This window comes from Leucopleurus acutus (genome assembly GCF_964270905.1).
Source record: "Leucopleurus acutus genome assembly, chromosome: 18".
Lineage (NCBI taxonomy): Eukaryota > Metazoa > Chordata > Mammalia > Artiodactyla > Delphinidae > Leucopleurus > Leucopleurus acutus.
This window is the reverse complement of record NC_139160.1, coordinates 5944822-5972663: the sequence shown is the minus strand read 5'-3', so window position 1 is coordinate 5972663 and position 27842 is coordinate 5944822. Positions and strand designations below refer to the sequence as shown.

At 40.6% G+C, this 27842-nt stretch overlaps 1 protein-coding gene across 1 annotated transcript; it reads right to left on the bottom strand.

Annotated features, from left to right (window-relative positions):
* Nucleotides 1-5828: 5828 nt before the first annotated feature.
* Nucleotides 5829-20937, bottom strand: POMP (proteasome maturation protein). Its single transcript, XM_082859562.1, has 6 exons — nucleotides 20850-20937; nucleotides 18221-18318; nucleotides 16435-16495; nucleotides 14362-14463; nucleotides 12563-12656; nucleotides 5829-8137 (listed from the first exon to the last, which is right to left on the bottom strand). Exons 1-6 carry the CDS (start codon nucleotides 20850-20852, stop codon nucleotides 8070-8072), a joined length of 426 nt encoding a protein of 141 aa, XP_082715688.1. The 5' UTR covers nucleotides 20853-20937; the 3' UTR covers nucleotides 5829-8069.
* Between the last annotated feature and the right edge of the window lie 6905 nt (nucleotides 20938-27842).

The following is a 27842-nucleotide window of genomic DNA, read 5'->3' as shown; positions in this document are numbered from 1 at the left end:
GCTGATCCAAAGCTGTATCCTCTATGTGACCTCTATTTCGTCACAGAGATGAACAGTATAGCTTTTGTCTCCACCAGGTTGAGACACCGAAAAGAAGCAAAAAGACAAAGTACAACTGACAAAGCATGTCTACTGGCTCTAGAAATAAATTCAAGATCTCAGAGCAAACTCTAAATTTTCAAAAGTTGATTTTTCATCTTTAAAAGAAAAAACATTTTAAAGTCCCTTATACTTTTTCGATCTAGGAAAAAAAAAAACTCTGCTGAAATTCTATTAACAAACCTAACAGTATGTTCTCATACTTAAACAATATTTAAGGATGTATAATACAACAAAAGTATAGGTTTTTTAAAACTTGAAATATAGTTGACTACAATATTATGTGTCAGGTGTACTATATAATGATTTGACATTTGCATACGTTATGAAATGATTGTCATGATAACTCTAGTAACCATCAGACCCCGTACAAAGTTATTACAATTTTATTGACGTATTCCTTATGCTGTATATTACATCCCTGTGGCTTATTTTTTATTATTATTGTGTGTGTGTGTGTGTGTGTGTGTGTGGTACGCAGGCCTCTCACTGTTGTGGCCTCTCCCATTGCAGAGCACAGGCTCCGGAGGCACAGGCTCAGCGGCCATGGCTCACGGGCCCAGCCACTCCGCGACATGTGGGATCTTCCCGGACCGGAGTACGAACCCGTGTCCCCTGCATCAGCAGGCGGACTCTCAACCACTGTGCCACCAGGGAAGCCCCGGCTTATTTACTTTATAACTAGAGTTTTCTACCTCTTAATCCCCTTTACTGATTTTGCCCAACCCCCCATCCTCCTCCCTTTGGCAACCACCAGTTTGCTTTCTGTATTTGTGAGTTTGTTTGTTTTGTTGTGTTCCTTTGTTTTGTTTTTTACATTCCACAATAAGTGAAACCATATGGTATTTGTCTTTCTCTGACTTATTTCACTTAGCATAACATAACACCCTCTCGGTCCATCCATGTTGTCACAAATGGCAAGATTTCATTCTTTTTTATGGCTGAGTATTCCATGATATATATATATACCACATCTTCTTTATCCATTCATCTGTTGATGGGCACTTATATTGCTTCCATATTTTGGCTATTGTCAATAATGCTGTAATGAACATAGGAGTGCATGTATCTTTCCAAATTAGTGTTTTTGTTTTCTTCAGAAAAATACCCAGAAGTAAATTGCTGGATTGTATGGTAGTCCCATTGTTAATTTTTTGAGGAACCACTCTGTTTTCCACAGTGGCTGCACCAATTTACATTCCCACCAACAGGATTCAAGACTCCCTTTTCTCCACATCCTCGCCAACACTTGTTATTTGTGGTCTTTTTGATAACAGCCATTCTGACAGATGTGAGGTGTTATCTCATTGTGGTTCTGATTGGCATTTCCCTGATAATCTGTGATGTCAAGCATCTTTTCCTGTGTCTGTTAGCCATCTGTAAGTCTTCCTTAGAAAAATGTCTATTCAGATCCTCCGCCCTTTTTCTTTTTTAATTTTATTTACTTATTTTTGGCTGCATTTGGGTCTTTGCTGTGAGCAGGCTTTCTCTAGTTGCAGCGAGCGGGGGCTATTTTTGCAGCGAGCGGGGGCTACTCTTCATTGTGGTGCTCGGGCTTCTCAATGCAATGGCTTCTCTTGTTGCGGAGCATGGGCTGTAGGCACTCAGGCTTCAGTAGTTGCAGCATGCAGGCTAGGTAGTTGCAGCACGCGGGCCCTAGAGCGCAGGCTCAGTAGTTGTGGTGCACGGGCTTAGTTGCTCCGCAGCATTGTGGGATCTTCCCGGACCAGGGATGGAACCCATGTCCCTGGCATTGGCAGGCAGATTCTTAACCACTGTGCCACCAGGGAAGCCCCTCTGCCCATTTTTAATTGGGTTGTTTTTTTGATGTTGAGTTGTATGAGTTCTTTGTATATTTTGGATGTTAGCCCCTTATCGGATATATCACTTGCAAATATCTTCTCCCATTCAGTAGGCGGCCTTCTCATTTTGTTGATAGTTTGCTGTGCAAAAGCTTTATTTTTTTTCTTTTTTTCTGATTATTCATTTGGGTCCCCTCTCTTCTTCCTTGATAAGCCTGGTTAAAAGTTTAACAATTCTGTTTCTCTCTTCAAAGAACTAACTCTTAGCTTCACTGATCTTTTCTACTGTTTGTTTTTTGTCTCCATTTCATTTATTTCACTCTGCTCTTTATGATTTCTTTCCTTCTACTAACTTTGGGTTTGGTTAGATTGAGATTTTTCTGCTTTGCTCAGGCAGACTTGTATTGCTATAAACTTCCTTCTTAGAACTGCTTTTGCTGCATCCCATAGATTTTGGCTAGTTGTTTCCATTTTCATTTGTCTCCAGATTATCTTTTTTTTTATTCCACCTTTGACTTCTTTAGTGACCCATTGGTTGTTTAGTAGCATATTGTTTAGCCTCCACGTTTGTGTTTTTGTAGGTTTCTTTTTTTTTTTTTTCTTGTAGTTGATTTCTAGTCTCATCCTGTTGTGGTTAGGAAAATTGCTTGATATGATTTTAATCTCCTTAAATGTATTAAGACTTGTTTTGTGGTCTAGCATATGACCTATTCTAGAGAATGTTCCATGTATACTTCAAAAGAATTTGTATTCTGTAGTTTTTGGATGGGATGTTTCATATATGTATACATGTTAAGTTCATCTCATCTAAGGTATTGTTTAAGGCTGATGTTTCTTTTCTGCATGATCTGTCCAATGATGTAAATGCAGTCCCCTACTATTGTGTTAGTGTCAATTTCTCCCTTTATGTTTGTTAATATTTGCTTTATGTATTTAGGTGCTCCTATTTTGGGTGCCTATATATTTACAATTGTTATAACTTCTTGTTGGATTGATCCCTTGATCACTAGGTAAAGCCCTTTGTCTCATGTTACAGTCTGTTTGAAAGTCTGTTTTGTCTGATATAAGCATTCCACCACAGATTTCATTTGTACCTTTTCCCATTCCCCACTTTTAGTCTGTGTGTACCTCTTGTAGGCAGCATATATATGGGTCTTGTTTTTTTTATTTGGCCACTGTCTTCTGATTGGAGAATTTCCTATGCTTACATTTAAAGTAATTATTGATAGATATGCACCTATTGCCATTTTGTTAATTGTTTTCTGGTCGTTTTTGTAGTTCTTTTTTGTCCCTTTCTTCTTTTCCTCTCTTCCCTTGTAATTTGATGACTATCTGTAGTGTTATGTTTGAATTTTTTTTTTTTTTTGGTGTGAGTGGGTGTGTGTATTATAGACTTTAGGGTTTTGGGTACCATGAGACATATATAACAACATGTATATGATTATTTTCTCTCTTAAGTTCGAATGCATTACTAACCTACATTTTTACTCCCCACCCCATGTTTCATGTTTTTGGTGTCATATTTTACATCTTTTTTGTAACCTTTACTTATTGTGGATATAGGTGATTTTACTATCTTTGTCTTTTAACCTTCCTCTTAGCTATATAAGTGGCTGATCTACTACCTTTACTGTATGTTTGCATTTACCAGTGAGATTTTCCTTTCATAATTTTCATTTTCTAGTTGTGGATTTTTCTTTTCTGCTTAGAGAAGTCCCTTTAACATTTTCTTGTAAAGCCAGTTTAGTGACACCAAACTCTTTAGCTTTCACTTGTCTGTAAAACTCTTTCTCTCTTTCAATTCTGAATGATAACCTTGCCAGGTGGAATATTCTTGGTTGTTAAGTTTTTTCCTTTCATCACTTTGAATATATTGTGTCACTCCCTTCTGGCCTGCAAAGTTTCTGCTACAGAGTCAGCTAACAGTCTTATGGGAGTTTCCTTGTATGTAACTAGTTGCTTTTCTCTTGCTGCTTTTAAGATTTTTTTTTTTTTTTTTTGCCACTTTAATTATAATATGTCTTGGTGTGAACCTCTATGGATTCATCTTGTTTAGGACTCTCTGTGCTTCCTGGACCTGGATGTCTGTTTCCTTCCCCAGATTAGGAAGGTTTTCATCTATTATTTCTTCAGATAAGTTCTCTGCCTGTTTCTCTCTCTTCTCCTTCTGGTACTCTTGTAATGCAAATGTTAGGATGCTTGATATTGTCTCAGAGGTCTCTTTAAAACTATCATCATTTTTAAAACTTTTTTCTGTTCAGCTTAGGTGATTTCCACTACTCTGCCTTCCAGATCACTGATCCATTCCTCTGTATCATCTAAGCTACTGTTGATTCCTGCTGGTGTATTTTTTGTTATTGTATTCTTCAGCTCTGTTTGGTTCTTTTTTATACTTTCTAACTCTTGGTTGAAAGTCTCACTATGTTAATCATTCTTCTCTCCAGTTTGTTGAGTATCTTTAAGATCATTACCTTGAACTTTGGATCAGGGAGGTTGTTTATCTCCACTTCATTTAGTTTTTTCCTGAGGTTCTTATTCCTTCTCTTGGAACATATTCCTCTGTCTCCTCATTTTGCCCAATTCTTGGGCAAATTTATTTCTATGTTACATAGGTCAGCCACTTTCCTCATCTTGGAGAAGTGTTCCTATGTTGGAGATGCTCTATGGGGTCCAGCAGCATGCTTCCCTCTGGTCACCAGAGCTTTATGCTCTAGGGAGGCTGTGTGTGCCCTTCTCTGTGGCAGAACTGACCACTGTGGGTGCGCTGGCAGTGGGGCTGGACCCTGGTCCATTTGGTTGCGAGGTTGTGCCTTGTGCAGTGGCTTGTACTTGCCAGAGGGCAGGGTAGGCTTCCCACGTGGTTGGGTGTTTGACCCAGGGGGGGCACAGGGCTGCTGCTGGCCCACTGATAGGTGGGACCAGGTCCCTGGTGCTAACAGGACATGAGAATTCCAAAATGGTGCTTCACAATGCTGGTGTTATTGTGGTAGAACAAGTTCCCCAAAATGGATGCTGCCAGCATCTCTCCCCAGGGGGAGTCCCAGGTGCCTCCTGCCTCCCTGGATCCAAGATCAGCAAGCAGGTCTGACCCTCTCTCCTTTCGAATTAACGTCTACACTGGGAGTCAGATCGCATTTACCCTTTCAGAGAGAAGTCTGTTTCCTGTAGCCCTCTGGCTCTTCTGAACATAAGCCCCACTGGTTTTCAAAGCCAGATGTTCTGGGGGCTCATTTTCCTGGTGGAAGACCCCCAGGCTGGGGAGTCCAATGGGCTCAAACCCCTTGCTCCTTGGGGAGGATCTCTATAATTGTGATATTCCTCCCACTTCCTCACCAACCTGTGGGTGTGGGTCCTGATATACTGTATCTCTGTCCTTCCTACCTGACTCGTGCTTCCTTCATGTTTTCTTTTTCCCAGTACGCGGGCCTCTCACTGTTGTGGCCTCTCCCGTTGCGGAGCACAGGCTCAGCAGCCATGGCTCACGGGCCCAGCCACTCTGCGGCATGTGGGATCTTCCTGGACCGGGGCACGAACCCGTGTCCCCTGCATCGGCAGGCGGACTCTCAACCACTGCACCACCAAGGAAGCCCCTTCTTTATGTTTTTAATGGTGGAAAATCTTTTCTGTTAGTCTTCAGGTTGTTTCCATAGACAGCTGTGTGCTGTTGAACAGCTGTCATTTGGACATGCCCATGGGAGGAGGTGAGTTCAGGGACTTTCTACTTTGCCATCTTGGCCACTGCCCCCACCAAGGTATGGGCTCTTAATTAAGGATTTGTTGTACTTGAAGGAACCTGAATTTCAACTTTGAAATCATGAGCTAAATAAGTTCAATGAAGTATCACATTTTTGGTTTTGCTTTATTGAAATATCAAGTCAAAATTTGGTTAAACTTAGATTCATCCAATTGTAGACTCCAGTGGAAGATTATACACTATACAGTCTTTCAGCTTTTCAAAAGTAATCTACCTGTTCAGACAATTTTCTACACTCTTGAAATGTCTGCATTCAAAGGAGTAACAAAATGCAGGAAAGCACTGGGTTATACTTATGTGTACTCCTGAAAGAGGGATAACACCCACTGCAAAAAGAAAAATTAATAAAAAATAATAAGCCTATCATTTATATTTTGTACAGAGGGCAGGACTGAAGAGACGTGTCTAGTGGAAGAGCCATCCCATGATGTGCCAAACAGTGCTCAGTTATTTGCAAACCCACCCGCTTTGAGACAATAAAACCCACCAATTCCTTTATTCACATATATATTTAAAAAAGTAACACAGAACTACATTACAGTCCATTAATTATGTTTATATCTCTTTTATTGTGAATTTTATCATTTTAGTGTTAGTAAAATTGTAATCAGGCACCAACCTGTGAAGTATCTCTTAAACCCTCAAAATACTAAACTAATTCCTTAAAACAAACCCCACGGCATCTGAAAGAAAAAATGCCTAACTGAAGAGTCTGGCACCTAGGCAAAGTATCTCAGAGGAACCTGAAATTTACTCTTATGAAGGAACCCAAATCATCCCAACTCCAGACACACACTGCAGTTTGCAGAGACTACTAGCAAACGTTCCAGCACCAAGGTACACGGGAAGAACTAACTGATGCTAATAAATATTACTATAAAGGCGAAAGCAAGCATATAAATCAAAGGTTCTCATCCCTGGAGAGCTTTTCAAAAGTAGACTTCCTGGGATCCACCCCAGACTCGTCCTTCTGGAATTTCTGAGATTCAGACCCTGACACCAAAATTCTTTCACAGGATTTCCAGGTGATTTTACACGCACCCAGGGAGAAGGATCATGGGTGTAAACACAAAGGAGGTAAAAGAGGAAAAGGAGAGAGGGGGAAGCATGAAGACCTTCAGAGAATAAGCACTAATCATGACTACCAATTTCTGTGTTTAAAGCATCAGTTTTCCATTTAAACTATGTTCATTAATTCATAGTACCTTCTACTGGTCAGGAAGAGTATCTACTATTCCTAAAACTAATTAAGGTACAGAAATATCCAACTTTGTTAATTAGTTGAAAGAGAACACATTTAGAAACAATCAATTAGTGAACCTTCATTATTTCTATATTTTCTCATAATTTAAGTGTAAAGCGGGTTGGCAAATATTGTGTTGGCAAAGACAGTTTTAAGCTCAATTCTCAACGGTCAGGAGCAATTTTTATAGTAGGATGTTTAGCAGCATCCCTAGCCTCCTTGCACTAGATGCCGTTGGAAACCCTCCCCAAAGTTGTGACACCCAGAAATTTCTCTAGACACTGTTAAATGACCCCCCCACTCCCAGTGGGGAGAGAAAACATTGCCTTCAGTCATAAATCAGTGACTTAGACAATAAAAATACTCCTGAGAAATTGATAATCTTTAATTTTGTATACTAGGTCCATAAAAAAATACCTTATTAACAAAGAACAACCATAGGGAAGATTTATTTTTAAATAAACTATTATTGAATTTGTTCATGAATAGTTGTATGTGTACATGAATGTTCTGTTTTCCTTTTTAAATTTAAGCATCTTATGATATATTAATCTATGCAGTACTACAGTTTAATTGACATCTGCTGACTGTTTTTCACTTTAAAGACAAGACCAAAATCAAAACCTCTGAACTTATACTTTTCAACCTGAAAGAATCAAAGAATGTAGTTATAATCCTAAGTAGCATCAATAAAGCAAGTGTTATTCTTATGAGTATTAATGGACTATACTGAAACAAGGTAAAATAATAGTCTTATTTTGTACTTACTTTGAAATGCTGCCACTGAACAGATGTTTATTCTGAAAGATGCTACTATGAAGTTTGCAGGCTCAAATACCAATAATGATTATTCAAAATTAAATTTATGAAATAACTAGGAAACAGGCTGAATTGGAACCTGTGCATAGTTTTATGATATTAATTAGCAACATTTTTTAAAGACATAGAAGGCTATTGTTTTAATATAAATTAGAAGTTTTTAAACCATCTCCCTTTAGTGTCTTCAATTATCACATAAACCAAAGACCCAAATAACTTCAAATGATCACAGATACTATTTAGGCAAAAATTCTCATGTGTCAGTAATTTTAATGTTGTGCACGTCAAATTATAGTAAAAAACGACTATAAACAAGATGCAGCCCCTCTATTTCCATGAACAGCACACTGCATTACAGTAAACCGAGCTTATATTCAACCATCAAATGTGGTTCTCCCATTAGTTCACTTTGTGACGGGTCTGAAAACAAACAAAAACAAACATATTAAAGAACTGGACACTTAGAATGGGTGCATTCTACTGTATGTCAAGTATACCTCAATTCAGGTGATTGTAAAAGAAAATACAGATTGAATAAGTTCTTTTTCAAAGTTCTTAAGTTTTCCAGTGCTTTCCAGTTGACTCTAGGAACGATCTCTAATAAGAGATTAAACAATCCATAATCTAATTTGCAAAACCCATTTTATTTCTATCACTCTGTGTTCTGTTGCAAATATATATATACACAAACCAGAAGTCTAGAGCAAGAAAACCTTAAAAACCTTCACTCTCTTGTCTGTACTGACGAGTCAGACAAAAGTCTTACTTTAACTGCAATAATGCACCTAAGAGTTTTTAAAATGAATAACAACATTAAGCTTCCTACAAACAAACAAAGCCTCTTCTCCTCCACACAGGACAAGAAACAGAATAAATACCCAACGAAATAAACTGTAAAATCAGTTTGTAAAAATAAATAATCATTAAAATAATGATTACCAAGAGTAACAGATCAATTTGGATGTTTCCTCACTGGATCTCCTAAGAGACTGGAGATTACTGTGTCACATTAGTTCAGCAATCTCTACTCTTGACATCTGTCACACAACAAAGTAACCTTAGCAACAACTGATACTGTTACAATTATTAATAGAGTAAATGGCTATGTATACAACAGGCATCCAAAACCCAAATTAAGAAAAAGTATGTCCGCACATGAGTACAAAGAACAAAGATGTTTGCTGCAGCCCTGTTTTGTTAATAAGAGAGAAAACTCAATACATGTATTGATGCAGCATACCTACTACCGTAAGATACACACAGTATGATACCGATTGTGATAAAAAAATATATACACAAAGCAACGCCAGATATTTTCTGATTATATATATTTGTATGAAGACACACAGAAAAAAGTCTGGAAGGACATACACTAACTAAAAGCAAGCAGCAGGCAAATAGGGAAGCAGGGAGAGAAATGGGTTTGGGGTAAACATGGAGGACTTGAGTCTCAGCTGTAATGTTTTCAATTTTTAAACAAAGAATATCCTTATTTATATAATAACAACTTCCCTTTTAAACTCTGCTTTTTAAAGCTTTTGACTTTAATAAAATACATGCTTATTAAATAAATCACTTGCACCAGAAGACAGCACACCATGTAAGCACGGCCCTGGCCCGTGAGACTCCCAGGGAGGACCCGGCCTCTTGGTCAGTCTCAGTTCCCTCATCTTAAAGTGACAGAACTAGAGTAAACGGAAGGCCACTTTCAGCACTAAGAAAAAGGCTAGTTGTGACTTTCTTACTGCCTTCCTCACATTCTCTTCCCTTCCTTAAAATATAACGTGCAGATTTTTCTCGGCCAAGCACTTCCCCGATGAGCAAGCAAACGAAACCCTGATCACCTCCAACACTTCAAAGAATGTAAACTGGAGAACTATACAGATTTTCATCACAGCTGACTAGTCTTCGTATCACGCTTAGATTAACACACTACTCCCTCATTACAGACTTTAAAATTCCTTCTGGGTCAAATGTGATGAGGAGAATGTGGCGAGCAACAGCTTTCAACACTCATCATGGATTAAGCACCTTATGAGGCACTGGAGACACAAAAGTTAACAAGACAAAGTCCCCAGCTCTCGTGAGGCCTGTATTTAAGTTGGGGAAAACAAATAAGAGACAAGAAAAATACTGAAAAAGTGATAAGCAAAGAATGAAAATGAGGTGACAGGGTGACTGGGACTACTTTAGACTGGGTAGTCTCTGAAGGAGTGACATTTAAACTGGGATCTGAAAAGTGAGGGGGAAAGTACTCTAAGCAGAAGGAACAGCTAAGGCAAGGCCCGAAGGTGAAGCCATAAGCTGTCCATAAATTATACAGTCACAGTCCCCACAAGGGGGAAACTACCCAAAGTGCAGTGCAGTGATCTCATCCTGACAAAAATCACCTACCTAAACAGAGGATCTTTCTAGTTCTTAGCTGCCTTACAGAGATGCAAGGAACGAATATATAAAGATGTCCATAAGATAGTGATCTTTTTTTCTTTTTTTTTTTTTTTTTTGTGGTACGCGGGCCTCTCACTGTTGTGGCCTCTCCTGTTGCGGAGCACAGGCTCCGGACAGGCAGGCCCAGCGGCCATGGCTCGCGGGCCTAGCCGCCCTGCGGCATGTGGGATCTTCCTGGACCGGGGCACGAACCCGTGTCCCCTGCATCGGCAGGCGGACTCGCAACCACTGCGCCACCAGGGAAGCCCCCGCTAGTGATCTTTTTAAATCTGAAATTCTATCGCATGTCACAGCTTAAAATCACTCAATGGGTATGGACACCACGGGGGGAACGTCGGAGGGGGGGCAGGGGTGGGGTGGGGGGGATGAACTGGGAGACTGCGATTGACACATATACACTAATATGCATAAAATAGATAACTAATAACCTGCTGTTTGAAAGAATAAAATTTAAAAAAAGATTATAAATTGAAAGAAAACAAAAGAGCTGAAGAAAAAAATAAAATAAAGTTACAGTCTTCAGATGTCAAAAGAGAAAAAAAATCACTCAATGGCTTTCTGTTGCATTCTGAATAAACTTTTTATGGTCTGCAAGGCGCTGGCTCCTCTGTACCTGCCTGGCTTTTCAACCTCACCTTATTCTACTTTCCACTTCCCTCAAAACACTCCAGCTACATGGGCCTTCTTAACATGTTCTTATGTGTGTTGAGAGACAATTCTCTAGGAGCCTTTCTTGATTCCACAAGTCTTGGAAGCAGAGGCACTGTCTGCCTTTGTTCTGGACTCTCTTTCCAAGGCTGTTTCTAAAGAGAGATCATGTTGCCCTTGGGGCACAGAATAGGCAGGCTGACTGCCCATTATAAGATTCAGGTGCCCTGAACTTGGGGTTCCCCTTACTGTAACAAAATACACTCTGTATGCTGGTTTCATCTAACCCTCTTCTTGCTGCCCTGTGGGAACTGGGGCTTAGGGACCCAACAGAAAAGCTGATGCTCTGGCTTCTGCTACTGCCGTGAATAACAAACTGCCCTTTGTCTCGAGAAGTCTGTCTCTGCCAGCATCCGTGAAACCACAGAGGGCTAACTTGTTAGCTCTTAAGTGGAATAAACCCTTCAGAGCTCTTCGGCTGTTCTCAGGTTAGAGACCCTGGGCATACAGCTTCTTCTGTCTGAAATATTCTTCGCTCTACTTTTAGCTCAACTAATTCATGTATCTTTCAGGAATCAATTTATATGTCATATTCTCAGAGGTGCCTGGCCCTCCTACCCAACAACAAACTATACACCTACCCCCTTTATTCTTAGAATTTTATCACTGTTTATAACTACATGTTTGTGTTTTAACTGTTAATGTTTACCTCCCCCATTAGGAAGCACAGATGTTTTGTTTTTTTCACTGTCGTATATTCAAAGCCTAGCCCAGTGCCTGACGTATAACAATTATTTTACTGACTGAATAAATGCTCAGTAAGTCCCTCTCCCTTTTTTTCACATGACTTTACATAGGCTGATTTTTAAATGAGTGCATTTTTATAACTAAAAGATAATTATAAACCTGAGCTATCACCTTACTGATTTTAAATGAGGTCTAAATTCAATGTAAAAGCTTAGGAATTCCAGGTTTTCCTGCATTCAAAAAGTTCCCTCAGGGAAGATTCTCAAAGAGGAGTCTCATGAGATTTCTGTTGCATCCACAGCATCTCGTTACCGGACATTAGCAGCCAAGCAAAAGTAATATAATTTAATCCTGTTGGGTTTTTCTGTTTCTCCTAAACTGCTGAGGCATAATGAACAGAAGTAATACTGGACAGAATTATATTTGTTTACCTTCCTCAGAACCAGAAAAAAATAAAGGATGCTGCATGTATTGCTCTTACTTAAAAGCCATTTATGTCATACATAATATAATCATCCAGAGAATTTTGTTAAAAATGACAGATTCTTCTTTACTATTCACCATCTATAGAAACACAACAATTACCTAGGAGGAAAGGGTGGGTATTTTTTAAAGAAAACTTTGATCTGATTTTTTCTAGTTGTTTTTAAAACTAGTCACATCCCACAAACATTCTGAATAGTGCAACAACAATCCTCGTTTAAGCTACCCTAAGAATATTGTACTGGACTCACACATCAGACTTTATCCTCAGGATATGAAAGGAATGACTGTCATTAATTGACTGAAATGACTATAATCTCAGAACTCCATAAATAATTTTCACTTTTAAAACCAGTTAAACAGTTATTACCATTAAATTTTATCTTATTTCACTGAATAAACACAAATGAATTCAATCAGCTATAAACTCCACGAGGATGAAGACGCTGTAGGTTTCATCTGCTGCTGTTGTCTTGTACATTATTGGGGCTCTATAAAAAGGTACGGAATGACACTTACCATTAAGAATATCTTCAAATCCAATAGTCTCATCATTACCCCTCAAAATATCCAATGAAAGGTTTGAGCTTGGAAGAAATGGAAGACGCTGAACCTTCAGGAAAAGTATAAAAAGGCAAAATTAGAAAAAACCAAGGGGAAAAAATATACATGACCAAATTTCACATTCTTCATTCTTTATCTGTAAAATTCACAAAACCAAGTAACATATCAATTTAACCAACGTGGGTTAATGAATTTAACATGCAAGTTCACATTTGAGACCCAAACCAAAATTTTAAAAATTTCTCAACACTTTTTGCAAAATATATACACTGAAACTGAGAGCTTCTCACTGACACTTAACAATCCCATCAGGCTTGCTCACGTTCGAGGGCTTCGCTTCCGTCCAGGAAACCCAAGCACACACCATGTGATGAAATGCAAAATCCTAGAGCCTAACACCATTCTTTGTTCCTAATAAACGTGGGATGATCAAATTCCTGAAGAAATTCCAACTCAGCGAGAGCAGTATTCTATTTAGTAAACCAATTATTCATTTTTTATGTTGTTCTGTATTGCTCACACAAATGTTTAAGTTATGACCCTTTAAAACAGTACCGATAGGGACTTCCCTGGTGGCACAGTGGTTAAGAATCTGCCTGCCAATGCAGGGGACACGGGTTTGATCCCTGGTCTGGGAAGATCCCATATGCCGCGGAGCAACTAAGCCCATGTGCCACAACTACTGAGCCTGCGCTCTAGAGCCCACGAACTACAACTACTGAGCCTGTGTGCCACAACTGCTGAAGCCAGCATGCCTAGAGCCCATGTTCCGCAACAAGAGAAGCCACCACAATGAGAAGCCCGCGCACCGCAACGAAGAGTAGCCCCCACTCGCCACAACTAGAGAAAGCCCATGCAGCAACGAAGACCAACGCAGCAAAAAATAAACTAATAAATTAATTTAAAAAAAAAACAACAGTAGTGGTAACTAGAAATGAAGATCAAAGTCACCTGTGGGCCTTTAAAAACCACAATGCCGTTGTGAACTAGTGTTATATACTTTTTTCAATTATTAAATATGTATACTGCAGATTAGCATCTAAGTACAGTGGAGAAAGCATGGGCTGTACAGTCAGAGAGATCTGGACTCAAATTCTGCTTTTATTACTTACTTAGGCTTTGCCTAAGTTACCTGACTTGTGTCACCCTGTTTCCATCCGTGAACTAGGATAACAGCACCTTCCTCTCAAACCTGTAGCATGGTGCAGTGTAAAGTATACATATATAGTCAATGGCACATAGTTTGTACCCAACAAACTTTAATGTAGCCAAACCAAATTTTCAGTTTTTCTGTTCTTTGTTAGTTGTCCAGCAATCACTGGAATCAATGGATGTGACAGACTCCAGAGCACAGATGGGGGGACAGTTCTTACACACTTGGAACAACCTTTCCGAAGATCTTCTTCCTAAGCAACAGGTATACTAGCAATATACAACCTGCCTACTAGATACCTCCACCTGGATATTCCTAGAGGCATCTCAGATTCAGTGTAACCCCCCAAAGGAGAAAAACATGAAAAGTGAACACAGGTAAGTTTTCAGACAGTGAGCCTATAATTTAAAGGAGTTTTCCATTTCAAAGCTTCTTCTATGAAGTAGAAATCAAGGTTATATCCTAAAAGGGGGAAAGTAGGATAGGTTGTAGGGGAGAAGAGAAGGTAAGGTTTGTACAGCTGTTATTAAAATAGAAGGCTCCTTCCAGCTGATATCAACACACAGGTGGGATGCATACAAACTGACATTCATAAACCCACCTGCTGCACTGCCTTGAATTCCATTTGTAGTTTTAATGGAGCAAATAGACCCTGGATGTTTCTCAGTGTGGAAAAGTTCATTTTATCTTGGTTGAGCTGGAACTATAAAGACAACAATGTAATTTTAAATGTTACTCAACATTCTGCTTTCAAAACAGCACTGATACGCATGTGACACAATAAAGATTTCAATATCCATAACTGAAATAAAAATGAAGTATTTTTACTAATTTCTTCAACAAATTTTAGAATATGTATGTCTATATTTTACCTGGCATGCAGGTGTCCTTCACTGGTGTAAAATTACCACCTAAATTTAGATTTACAGAACTAATACATTAAGGGAATGTTTTTCACATTGCAAAAGTGTATTTACAAAGCATAATCATATTTCAATGCTTTTGATTAGAATTACTGCAAAACTGGTAGAGCAAAAAGGTGTAAATAACCTCAGATCCAGAAAGTTTTATACAGGGACAATAATTAGTAAGAAATTTCTAAGTATGAAAGTATCTACTTCAAAGGATTTCATAAAAGAAATAATCAGACCCATTATACGGTCCTGTTAATTAAACTACAACCCTTAAACTCCACCTTTCTGAGTAATTGAGTCTGGGGGAAAAAAGAAACCCAAACTCTGAAGTCTGTCCAATTTGTGTTGGGTACTAATAAGCAATTTTATTCTGGAATCATACTCTTACTAAGCACTGATACTACTTCTAAAAAACGAGTTAGGGCTTCCCTGGTGGTGCAGTGGTTGAGAGTCCGCCTGCCGATGCAGGGGACGCGGGTTCGTGCCCCGGTCCGGGAGGATCCCACATGCTGCGGAGCGGCTGGGCCCGTGAGCCATGGCCGCTGAGCCTGCGTGTCCGGAGCCTGTGCTCCGCAACAGGAGAGGCCACAACAGTGAGAGGCCCGGGTAGCGCCAAAAAAAAAAAAAAGAGTCAGGTTTACCCCATCTAAATATGTATAATTTATCTTTGAACCCAAATGCAGAACTTCACATTCACCTCTTTGTTTTTCTTGAAGTTCTGGCCTAGTCTTTTGGTCTATTGGGTCATCTATGATGTAGTTCACTTATTCATCAAAACGAGCTATCCGTGTCAGCTTTTTCTTCCATAAACCTGATTTATATGTTTTCTATGGCTAATCTGAAATCTCTGAAAAACAACCTTCTCATCTTCTGAGCATGAAACCAGAATGCAGCTAAAGCAGCCAGGGGCCCCTTTATTTTCTCGTCTAAATTGAACTTCAATTTCATCATCAAATTATTTGTTCTACTCTTTCTTAAGGAAAAATCTTTCCCCTTGCTGAAGACGGAGGAGAGGAAACAAAACAAAACAAAACAAACAGAATAGGTCAGCTTCCTGTTAACTGGGTAACACTGCACCATCATCCCCAAGCAGTAAGACACCTCCTTGTTCTTGCTCTGAATATGTTATTTAAAAACCCTTTAGGTTGTCTTTAGGACATCTGTACAAGCTATACCCTCTGGGGAATAACCTTTCCCCACCTATTCATCTGGTTAATACTGTTCTAAAACTGTTCAAATGCCCTCTTCTAGAAAGCTTTCCACAGATGCTTGCTCCATCCCTGGTCCTCTACAACACTTTATGAAGCCCCTATCCACTGCTTATCCTCCCATTAAAATTTCAGCCCCTTAAGGATGGGGACTATGTCATATTCACCTGTGTACCTACTGTGCCCAGCAGTAACTTGGAGATGCAGGGCTTGAAAAAGAGGTCAAGGCTAGAGATATGGGCTTGGGAAGACCAATAGAAAAATGTCAGGGGAAAAAATATAAAAGAAAATGGGATCATCAAAGGAGAACATATGAAAGGAACAGAAAGGTGGACTAACCTCTAGAAATGTCTATAAAAAAGACAAAGAAGAATGTGTAGAAAGGGAGCTTTAGTGAAGCAATACAATGATAACTCAAAGATTAGGATATTGAAAACAAGGCCTCAAGTTTTTCATGGTTAAATGCTCAACACCAGAAGTGTCTTAATCAAGTATTATTAAAAATATTTTTCTACTAAAGGATAAAAATAAAAACACAGGTAACATACTTACATTTTTTTCTGATAATTCAAGAGGATGACTGGGCAAAAGTTCATTTTTCACATAAGAAAAACTGAAAATAAACATTTAAGATGCAAGATTATATATTACTGAATACCTAGAGCTCAAAATCACATCCATCACTGTTGTAGTATAAATAAATGGCACAAGGGAGTTTTGGGGGGATGAGTAAACTGTTCTGTATCCTGAGGGTGGTGGTGATGGTTCTGGGAATTAACACATGTTTTAAAATTCATAGAACTATACACCAAAAGGAAGACAAGAAGTCAAATTTACTGAATATTGTTTTAAATGCATCTATTATAGATACTGGTGGTCAAGACTTCAATTCACTGGGGAGAACCCCCCCCCAAAAATGGTGCTAAATGATGCCCTGTACCTAGAAGAAATTTAATAAAAAGTATGTTTAATACTATTACTCTGATGACATGATTCTTGTATTATATAAAATATCTAAGCCTCTTTTGTTCAGATCTAATGCATATTCAATAGTTAATATATTTTTGGTGAACACATGTTGAACGATCTGTTTGACATTTACCAAACACCTACTATGTATAAAGTACCATATTAGGTGATACACAGCTAGAACCAGGCCTCGGGTCTTTATCACCCTAGATATACAAAGATGACTATCTTATTGTCCAAACCAGGATCTGAGAGCTGAAGGAAACCTTAGAAATCCTGCAACAATCGTTTACTGAATACTATCTTTGTACAGAACATTATCCGCAAAGTGGAATTTGATAATGGCTCTGCTCGTGGCAATCTTACAGTCTAACTGGGAAGGAAAAGAAGCATTTCATGTGAAAACAAAAAAAGCAAGAACGAATCACCCGGATTGGTTACTGGCTAGCTTATAAATCTGATTATACTACACTACTGCCAATGCCAAAGGCAATATAGTGCATCTTTTACTACGGAATGAAAAGACAATAGTGAGGTATTATGTCTGCTCCCAGAGACCAATATTAGAATGATATTCTAAGATAGTAAGAGTAAACACCTTAAAATTAGATATAAAATTCAAAAATTCAAAACACAGTACATACAAAGCGGGGAGGAAAGCATTATCCTTATTTGATTAAGCAGAAAAACAATGTGCCAAGGAAAAGGACCAGTACTAGAAATTCAGACCTAAACATATAGAAAAATATAGAAAATCGAGGGAAGGGGCATAACTGTACTGAAACTAGAAAAGAAAAATAAGAGCATCTAAGGCTTACCCAGTGCTTACTAATGCCATGTACTGGTCTACGTACTTTCCATGTGTTAGCTCATTCAAAATAACATATATGCTATTACTAGCCTTATTTCACAGGTGTGGACACTGAGACGTAGAACAATTAAGTAACCTGCCCACAGGCATACATCTAGTAAATGGCGGAGCCAGGACCAAAACCCAGAGTCCATGCTCTTTACTGCTATGTTCTAGTGTCTCCCAAAGAACAGTCAATTACTCCAATAGTTAATAAGATAAAGAGACAAATGGCTCTCCAAGTTATCAGCAGCACAAAGAAGAATCCTACCAAATCATGCTACTGGGTAACATCTCCTAGGAAGATGCCCTTTCCTGGGAACCTACTACTCTGATAAGATGCTTCTTCCACTATAGAACACATCCAGTCCTACCCTCCCCCTCCTCCCCTAAAGTGTATTACTTGCTACCTCCTAAATTAAATATACATTTATGGCCTATCAAAATATTTAAAGAATACTGTGAGAAATAATTCACATTTTACCATAACAAAGTCAAAGTCCCAATTCCCCCATATACCCTTTTCGAAGAAGATCATGACTTTCAAAAGGTCCACTTGCTGAAAGTTCAGTAACTGGAATACTGTCCTTTAGCTGAGATCCAAGTCCTCTGGCATTCTACAACAGAAAGGAAAAACACTATTAAATATAAACAGTTCAAAAAAACACTGAACATCTATGTAAAAAACACTGTTTAAGCACTGGATAGAAAGGATAAGGTCTTTGCCCTCAAAGGGCCCAGTCTAGACAAGTACCATGAGCCTTAGCATTATGGTAGAGGAATATACATGGTTCAGTGAATAAAATCGAATTTGGGGTAGGAAGGATTCCTGAGTTGATCTCTGAGTGCTGTCAGATTGAAAGGCATTCACGTAAAACAAGAACATGGGTAAAAGTATAAAAATATAAACGAGCAAGCTACAAGTCGTTTGAGATGACCAGCTAACTACATGTCTGAGTAGAGCAGTAAAGGCTGGCCAAAAGAAAAAATGAAAAGGCTTCAATATGCAAAGAAACGTCTGTTTTATTCTGAAATAGACAGAGAGCCTCTGAAGGGTTATGGCATGATCAGATTTACTTTTATTGGAAAGATCCCCCCTTAGGTTAGAATGATCGGCACAGAACGAAAAATGTTGAGGGCAGAATCCTGGGGAATACCATTCCTTATGGACAAGGAAGAACAAGGAAAATGGGATTAAGAACAGAGAGAACAGCTAGAAGAAAGTAGTCACAGGAGCTAAGAAAGGGAATTTCAGAAAGTATTTGGTTCCCATAAGAGGGTACTACCTATGAAAAATAAATGTACCTAATCAGGATGGTATAAATAAAAAAAAATAAAAACAAAGACTCACGGTATATTTGGTACTAGTGTATGGTCACCCTACTCATTTATACTATAATTTAATCACCAAATATTTATTAAATATCTACTATGTGGCAGGTTCTCTACTAGATACTGAAGATACATATCTTGTCTTCCAGGGCTTAATCTAATGAAGATAGAGTAAACATGCAATTAAAATGTAATACATGTTACCATAGTTAAAACACAAGATGCTGAGTTTAAGTTACTTGTTGCTGAAATACATCTTCCCTGCAATTCTGCAGAAAACCGTAAAACAGCTGCAGGTAGTTTGGAGTGTTATACTCTTCTAGGAGAAACTATTCTGAGAAACCAGCTTTTTAAATTGATGTTTTACTTTATTTTTATATTTTACTAGGTCAGGTACTGCACAGTGTCCCGGGTTTCCTCAATCTACCACCCCAGTCCAGGCTCTCAGACCTGGATAATGTTAACAGCACTGCCTCTACCCTGTTCTATTTTCCAATTCTGCACAGCAAGATTTGCCTGATAAGCAATTTTCCTCACCAAAGCTGTTAAAAAAACAAAACGAAAAACAAAAACCTTTCACTGGTTTGTCAATGTCTTGCCTGAATAATGTCCAAGGTCCGAAGCCTGGAACTCAAGAAGCTGTACAACAGGTTTCAACTCTCCCACATAGAAGTCACAGTTAATTAGGAAAAGAAGCTGAAATCTAGTGTGGAGGCCACTAACCTGACGAAGGCACAGAACCTCTCCGGCCCTGTTTACTCATCCTTCCAGCTGCCTGAACTCTTTCCAGGACCAGAGTTGTATGATTGTACCTTTCCAAAAACACCTTCTGTTGCTTTCCTACATAAAGGTTCTCCTCCTCCCAGACTGCTTTATTGTAGAGTAACGGAAGAAAAGTTTCCTCTACACACAAAGAAAAGGGGGATTCTGATCTCTGGGATCTACTGTTATCACTTTCCCAATTCCCTCCTGTAAAACATGAGAATCAGTACATGATATTTCTAATAAAGTAGCAGACGAAAACAAATCTATGAAAAGTTAATTAACACTAGTTACTTGAGGATGTTTATTAAACCTCTTTACTATGTTCAGCAGTATTTACCAACAGAAACTTTCTAGACTTGGATGGCCCAGCAGCAGTACTGGTAGTATCAGAGTCGCGAGCAATAACGATTCAAGAATCTCTCCCAAACATCAAACTTTTAAGTTAAAAAGAGAGAAGGGGCGGGGCAGGAGGAGACCCAATAACAATACTGACAAACGGGGAGTAGCAACTATCCAATTTTCCCCCCTCCAACACCTGCCATACTACGAGCTCCCAAAAATGTTTGTGGGGTAAAGCTGAGTGATGGAAAAGGGACCCACAGCTGTGGGTTTGTTATCAAGGCAGTTCCGAGGGTCAGGGGTGGGTGAGGATGTCGGGCACTCGGCTCCCAAAGGTCCTCCCCTCGGGGGAGGGGTAGTCGGCCGCGCCGCACCCCAGACCGTTGCACTTTTGGGGGTGTCCTTTCCGGCTCGGCGCCAACTACGGGAAGGGACCGGGGTCGGGGCCGACTGGGGGACTTGGGGATGGGAGAGAGGAGGCGGTGGGAAAGGATGAAGCCGAGGCGCCGCTCGTGGGACCAGCGCCGGAGCCCTGCCCTGGCGGCGGCCACGAACCCCCGGACCCCGTGACTCGACAAATCATGGCGCCCGAGGCCGGCCTCCTCCTCCCGCCGCCGCCGCCACCGGGGAGCGGGCTGGGGAGCGGCGGCCTGCTCCTGCGCCCACGGACCCAAGCCCGCAGGCCACTCGGGTCGCCCAGGGTCTCACTCACCATCTTCAACTCGCTCTGCGAACAGCTTCCCAGCCTGTTACCGTCAGCCGACCCCGCGGCTCACTTCCGTTTCCGGGGTTGCCCCCACCCACATCCGCCGGAAGTGCGTCCGTCCGGGCGAGGAAGGAAGGAGGGTGCGGGGCACCTGGAGGGAGCCGCACTGGGCCGGAGCTCCCACGCCTGAAGTCCCGAGGGATCGGGGACCGAGGGCGCCGTAAGGGGGTGTGGGCTGGAGGAGGGCGGGGGAGGGGAGACGCGGTTGTTCACTCTGTTCGTTATCAGCCCCGACCGCTTGTGCGGCGTTGGGAGATGGGCAGTGTACTTTGCTGGATGCATCGCCCTGTTCGTCCAAAATCTCTTTGAGGTCGAGATTACGTTTTTCATAAGGGCAAACGAGGCCCAGGTGGAATGAGTGATTCGCGTGCAGTCATCCAGCTAGTGAGGCAAATGTGGAAGCCAAAGCTTTTGCCGGTTTGCTTTTATTTTTTTAAATTACTTATCGAAGGCCAGCTATGTTCAGGACTCCGGGCTGAGACTAAGAATACAGAAATGAACAGGCTCGTGTGGTTCCTGGGCTCCAGCAGTAGAGGAACTCTTGGGGTGGGCAGGGTGACAACTAAGTAAGTATGATATCAGTGACCTTTGAGGGCGTTTACTATGTTGTAACACAATTCTAAGTGCTGTACGTGAACTATCTCCTTTAAGTCTTTGAATAATCTTATGAAGTGAGTTCTACACTTACCTCAGTTTTACAGGCGCTGAAAGCAAGACATAAAAGAGTTTAAATAGATATGACGAAGGACACATAATCTATTATAGTTACAGTCATACACTATACTCTGTTGCCTTCCAAATGTGATGTGATAAAACGGACTCACGCGTTGTCACCATGTAATGGAGCTAATTTAAGGAATCCTTGGGCTGGCAGTCAAGGTATAAGAGTGAATTAGAGAGGAGAGAATATGAAAGACATTGCTGGTAGATTTGCTTGTGCAAAAGCTCAAGTGGGAAAGAAGGCCTGTGTGGCTAAATTTCAGTGAGTAAGGTAGAGAGGAGTGTGAGATGAGGCTTAGGAGATGGAGGCAGATTTATCGTGGAGGCCCTTGTGTGCCAGATTAAGGATGAGGCTTTATCTTTAAAAAGACATTGAAGGGTTTTAAGGAGGGAGGTCATAAGGTTGTATGTGTTAGGCAGCGCATGACAGTAGATACTGTCATGGATTCCACAACCTTGAACTTTTGCGATAATCCACATTTTGAGTATTGTGCACTGCTGTCCTTATGTGTTTTCTTCTCACTCTTCAGAATGTCCATGTTTACCTTGAGATTTGAGATCGAGTGTTTCATTTGCATCCTTTTCCTTTCAGTTCCACCTAAGGAGAAATTTTAAAACTGCATCTTTATTTATTTCTTTAATTTAATTTTTATTTTATGTTGAGGTGTAGTTGATTTACAGTGTTGTGTTAGTATCAGGTGTACAGCAAAGTGGTTCAGTTATACAGACACATATATCCATTCTAAAACTGCATCTTTTTAAAAAAGTTTTTTTTAATGTTTGTTGATTGCTCACAGTTCAGTCATTAATTTTTTTTTTTTTTTTTTTTGGTACGCGGGCCTCTCACTGTTGTGGCCTCTCCCGTTGCGGAGCACAGGCTCCAGACGCTCAGGCTCAGCGGCCGTGGCTCACGGGCCCAGCCGCTCCGCGGCATGTGGGATCTTCCCAGACCAGGGCACGAACCTGTGTCCCTTGCATCGGCAGGCGGACTCTCAACCACTGCGCCACCAGGGAAGCCCAGTCATTAAATATTTGTTGAGCATTGGCTTGATACTAGATTCTGGAGCTAAAGAGAAGAAAAAGCCATTTCCCTGTACTTGAGATGCTTTTGTTTTCCTGGGGCAATAGACGCATAAACAGGTATTTAAAATGCGCTGTGGTCAATGCTTAATAGAGAAAGGAGCTGGATCAGGTTGGGAACAGGGAAAGACGGCACTTGAAGAAGAAACTTGGAAAGGTGAGGATTTGAAGAAGGGCATGTTTGAAGACTGTTTCCATGTGGCTGGAGTTCTGGGTGAGTAGGTGGACCAAGATGATATGAGACTGGAGGGATTGGTCAGAGCTGATGTGAAGGGCCCTTGGATGGTGTGCTGAGGTTTGGGGCTTTTTCTTACAGGGAACAGGGGATGATGGAGGCCTTGTCATAAACACTTGACATTTAAAAAAAAAATTATTGTGGTGGCAGCATGAGGGATATATGCAATCAGGAGAAACCAGACACCAGAATACCACCTAGAGCATTGCAGTAGTTCAAGGCAGAGACGATAAAGGTATAGATGAAGGTGGCACAGCATCTTGGAAAGACTTTGAGAAGCAGCGAAAAGGAGGGATGACCCTGAGAAACATAGACTGCAAGGGGCAGCCAGAGGGAGGGCAGCCTGCCACGGAGACAAAACAGAAATGGTCAGAGAGGCAGAAGGAAAAGCAAACTGCTGTCTGAGAATCCAAAGGGGAAGAAAGTGCTGAGGGGTTGAAAGCAGTTCCAGAGAGAGGCTAGAAAGTGGTTTTAAAATAGCTTAAAAAAATCATGAAGTCTTAGAAATGGGCCTTTGGTGACCAATGTGAAAGCAAAAGCAAGGAGAAAGATCACCTCGTTTCGAGCAGCCCACACATCGTTATAGCATCAGTTAGTACAAGACAGTGTTGAGTATGCTAAAGTAATGTGAAGAATTAGATTAGATTTGATTCTAGAATGGTTTGATATCATTGCTTAAGCTTTGTGTATGTTATATAGTTTGGAGGATACAATAATAATCGTTAACATCTGTTATGTGTCAGGCCCTGTTCTTAGTTCTTTACGTATGTCATTTCAGTTAATCCTCAATTACTGTATGATGTAGGTCCTACTATACCCACATTTTAAATAATAAGCCTTGTTATGTGCCTTGTATGAGAACAGGTACCCCATTTTACTTTACTTTTTGTTGTCTTTCTTGACTTTACTCTTAGGCCTCTCTGGCAGAAATACTTGTGGAAAGTGTGTTGTTGAATGTAGAAAAAACTCCCATCTAGACTGCAGGCCGGTGATGAAACATGGTTGAGAAGCATGCGAATGAGTCCAGCCAAACGAGCTGAGCTGGTCATTAGGAGATGTAAAAGCGTGCTGAGTTGAAAAATCCCCATGACTTTGGTTGAATCCTCTTCCCTCCAAAAGAAGAGAAAGGGTGGAGCAGAGCAGGTGCTGCACTTCGAGAAGAGGTAGTTGAGTGATAATGTTAAGAATCAGCAGTAACTGTCGGCAGCAAGAGGCCGCGTCGACATTTTCTTGCCCCGTGAGTCTGCGAAAGTGGGAGAAAGAGCAGATACCACTGGACAAGCGTTTGAGGAAAGTGGCATCATTTTTGAGAAAGCTAGGTTTTAGCCAGGGCTGAGACGTGCAAAGATCTTGTAGCAAAGTAAAAAATACCGGGAAGTTTGGTTGCATGTTCCAAGGGACACAGTGGCAGGGGTTTGTGAAGGGAAGACGAGTGAGTTCAGGGGGTTCGGGGCCCGAGCAGGTAACAGTAGCAGAGGAGTACATGGGGCAGAGAAGTTAATTCTCTCCTTTTTGCCCTCATGCAACCTATATGCCCTTTACCATAACCTCTAGCACTCAGTTGTGTTGATCTGTGGCCACATCTATCTGTTTCTCTCCCACAAGCTCCTACAGTCAGGGGCGATGTCTTACACATTATCGTATCTGTACCTTGCACATAGAAAGCACTCAATAAATGTTTATTCAATGAAAAGTGGGGGAAAAATGGATGAATGGATACTTGTGCCTAATAGGTGAGACTGACTAATATGGTTGGGAAATAGGCTGGAGGTAGATATGGGCGATCCAAGATAACTTATTTGGAGAAGTTTCCAGAAGCACCCTCCTGGGCCTGGAGCCCAACCTGAAAGCTCAGGACGGTAAGCCAGGGCCCTAAATCCTTGTCTGGTTACAGTTATGCCCTTTCCCCCAGGGCTAGACTCAACAAAAACTGGCATCCCACCACAAAGTCTACAGTTCTGACAACCTCTAACATCAGGAGTGTGTGTGTGTGTGATGTGCCCAGCCTTCCTCTCCCCCGCCAGCTACCAATTCTGGCCAGGCCCACTTGGCCTCTCTCCCTCCCAGCCTCTGTGGGCACTTCTTCTCAGCCAGATGGATTCTGTAGAGCTTTGAAATCAGAATGGGGGGATTTGGAGAGGGGCTGGCGGCAAGGGTTGGTGGTGATGGTTTTCCCTCCACGTTCAGGGTAGAAGAATGAGGGCCCCATTGCCTGAGAGATATGGGAGGGAAAGTAATTCAATTGGTGTGGAAAGTTTGTAAGACATATTCTCTTCAAGTTACCTAAAACTTAGAATGTTGTATTAAGTGTGAATTTCAGAAATTGCTCCCCTACAAGGTTTGGCAATGGAGTACAAATCTCGACTAGGAAGCAAGTTACTGTGTTTCAGAGGACCTGAAAAGAATCTACAAATTATAAAGATTACATCCAGCTCCTCTTTAAACTATCTGAATTCCTACAGTGTTGGGAAAGGTTCAATGTGCTTAATTTAAGATAAATCCTATTTACACATTTTTCTTTGCAAGTCCCTTTATAAGTGTTAAGAGATGGAGGAATACATTACATCGAGTTTATTTGACAGACGCTTCTCTTTAACCCTAGGAGATGTTTCATATTTCTTCTGAAGTACTTTGCTGACTATGATTTCAGTTGGAGCTGCTTTTAAAAGAGTGTCCTCTGATTATGAAAAGCTGGGTTTTGGTAGTACTTACTCAAGTTGACTCTTTTGAATCCAGGAGTTTTGTTTTACATCTGCGTTGCATCAGACACAGCTGAGGTTAGCGTTCCATTTTTCCATGCTTTCATAGCCCTGTTTCAGGTCTGTGTTTTTAGGAAGCGGTTTGTATTTTCAGCATAGAGGGTCTTTATTCATTTGCCTGTGGAGCATGCATCTTGTAGATTATATGCAATGAATTTTAAATTCTAGACCTGTTTCTTTCACCCTTCATTTGCCAGCCCACATGTAGGAGCATAGAATCATTTTAATATTAACTAAAAATTTAATTCAGAAGGCATATCTGCCAGAAACATTGTACAGTGCCTTACAAAGCCTAGTATATTATAGCCATATGCTTGTTGTTTTCTACTTGGACGCTGTTTTCGAATACTAGTGTCAGTGTTCCCCTCCACTGGCATGAATAATTGAGAGGGGAAGTTTTTGTATTTTCGAAAATTCAAAAATTTATTCCTTGAAGACAAAGACTTGAGAGAAAATTTGCCTATATTCAAAGCACACTAGAAGGTTATCTCAGAAGCAATTTACATTAATCTTATTTGGAATCAGAAAGCTGAAAAAGACAGCCTAAGTCACTCTGATTGTATGATTGGTTTATTTCACTGTTTTTCTTTCTAGAAGCAATGCATGCTCACTGCAGAAAATTAGAAAACAACAAAAGGCAAAAAGAAGGGAATGGAGAGCAGAGATAACCACTGTGAATGCACCAGATCTGAGACATTCTTTTATATGACAGAATATGTCTATTTATCATTTTGAAGAAAATTGAGTGACTCCATTTTCTAAGTGAGCTGGGAAGTTTTCTCTTGGCTTTTTTCATGACCATGTTATTACTTAGTAAAATATGTCATTCTGAAGCCTTAGAAAACACCCTTCCTTTACTTCTTCAAGAGTGGTGAATTACACGTAGGCTATTTACTCAACATTTTTCATTCTGTCAGCATGGTTGGATGCCAAATGGCTGTTCTGATTTTTGAAGGTATGTTTTTTTGGTACTTGGCCAGGGAAATCATAACTCTTAAAATGCTCCGTAGCCCTAACCATACAATTGGATTTATGGACAGATATTATGTTCCATGTTTTGTTGTTTTCTCACTGTTTCAGTGTCTGGGATGGATGCCAAAGGCCATTCAGCCTCACTCCATTTAGTAAATTAGAGTGTACAACCAAGTTTACACAATGGAGTTTAGATGGGAAAAAAAAGACCTTGTTTATCATTCTACTTAGGTATCTTTACATCAGCGAGAAAGGAAAGTATTCCTTCTAAAATATCTCAGTGAAATCTCCTGAGCAATACGGTATCATAGTTAACGGAAGTAATTACCCGACGCCTGAGCCACAAGAACTCCCTGCTTTATTCCAAAACATCTTCTCTACTGCTGCCAAGGATGTTTTGTCCCCTAAAATTCGAATCTGTGGCTTCCCTCCTTAAAGCCCTTCACTTGCTCCTGGTTCCTGCCCTTCAGGATTAATTCCAGACTCTGTCCAATGGCAAACAGGCCTTCAGTGATCTGACTGCCAACCTTATTCTTAAATCCTTTACGCTAGTCATATTAAATTACTTGCAATTCTCTGAAAATGTCACTGCTTTCATGCCCCTGCACTTTTATTCCTGTTTTCCCCTCTTTCTGGAATGCTCTATTGCACTGTCTCAGCTCAGCGTCACTTCCTCTGTGACATTTTGCCTGACGTGCTCTGCCCCAGCGCCCTCCCCCTTCCTGGGAGAGGGGACCCTTTGTGCCCCATCACATACACATACTTGTTTCACTGCATCTGTAACACATTGTTGCACTTGTTTGCACATGTGCCTCTCCTTGTCTTTTTCAAAGCTTTTTAGTCTGCAAACCCCATTCACCATCTTTTGGGAGCTGATATATCCTTTTGAAGTTTTCATCTTTCTTTAGGAACATTGTAATAGCCTTTCAGCTTGCCTGCCCCCCTCCATGCTCACCTGCTCCCTGATTTCGCTCTCCATGCCATCTCCAGAGTACTGTAAGCTCAGTAAATGATGGCTGGTGTTTCAAAGGTCTGATGGGGACTGGGTGGAATTAGCCTCAGGGCACGATTAACATGGGTCTGATTTATTTCCTATATCAAGGTTGCCTTGACCCTAGCACCACCAGGGGCTGTGAGAAACTAGGCGAGGAATCAGGTGCAGACAGCCGGAAC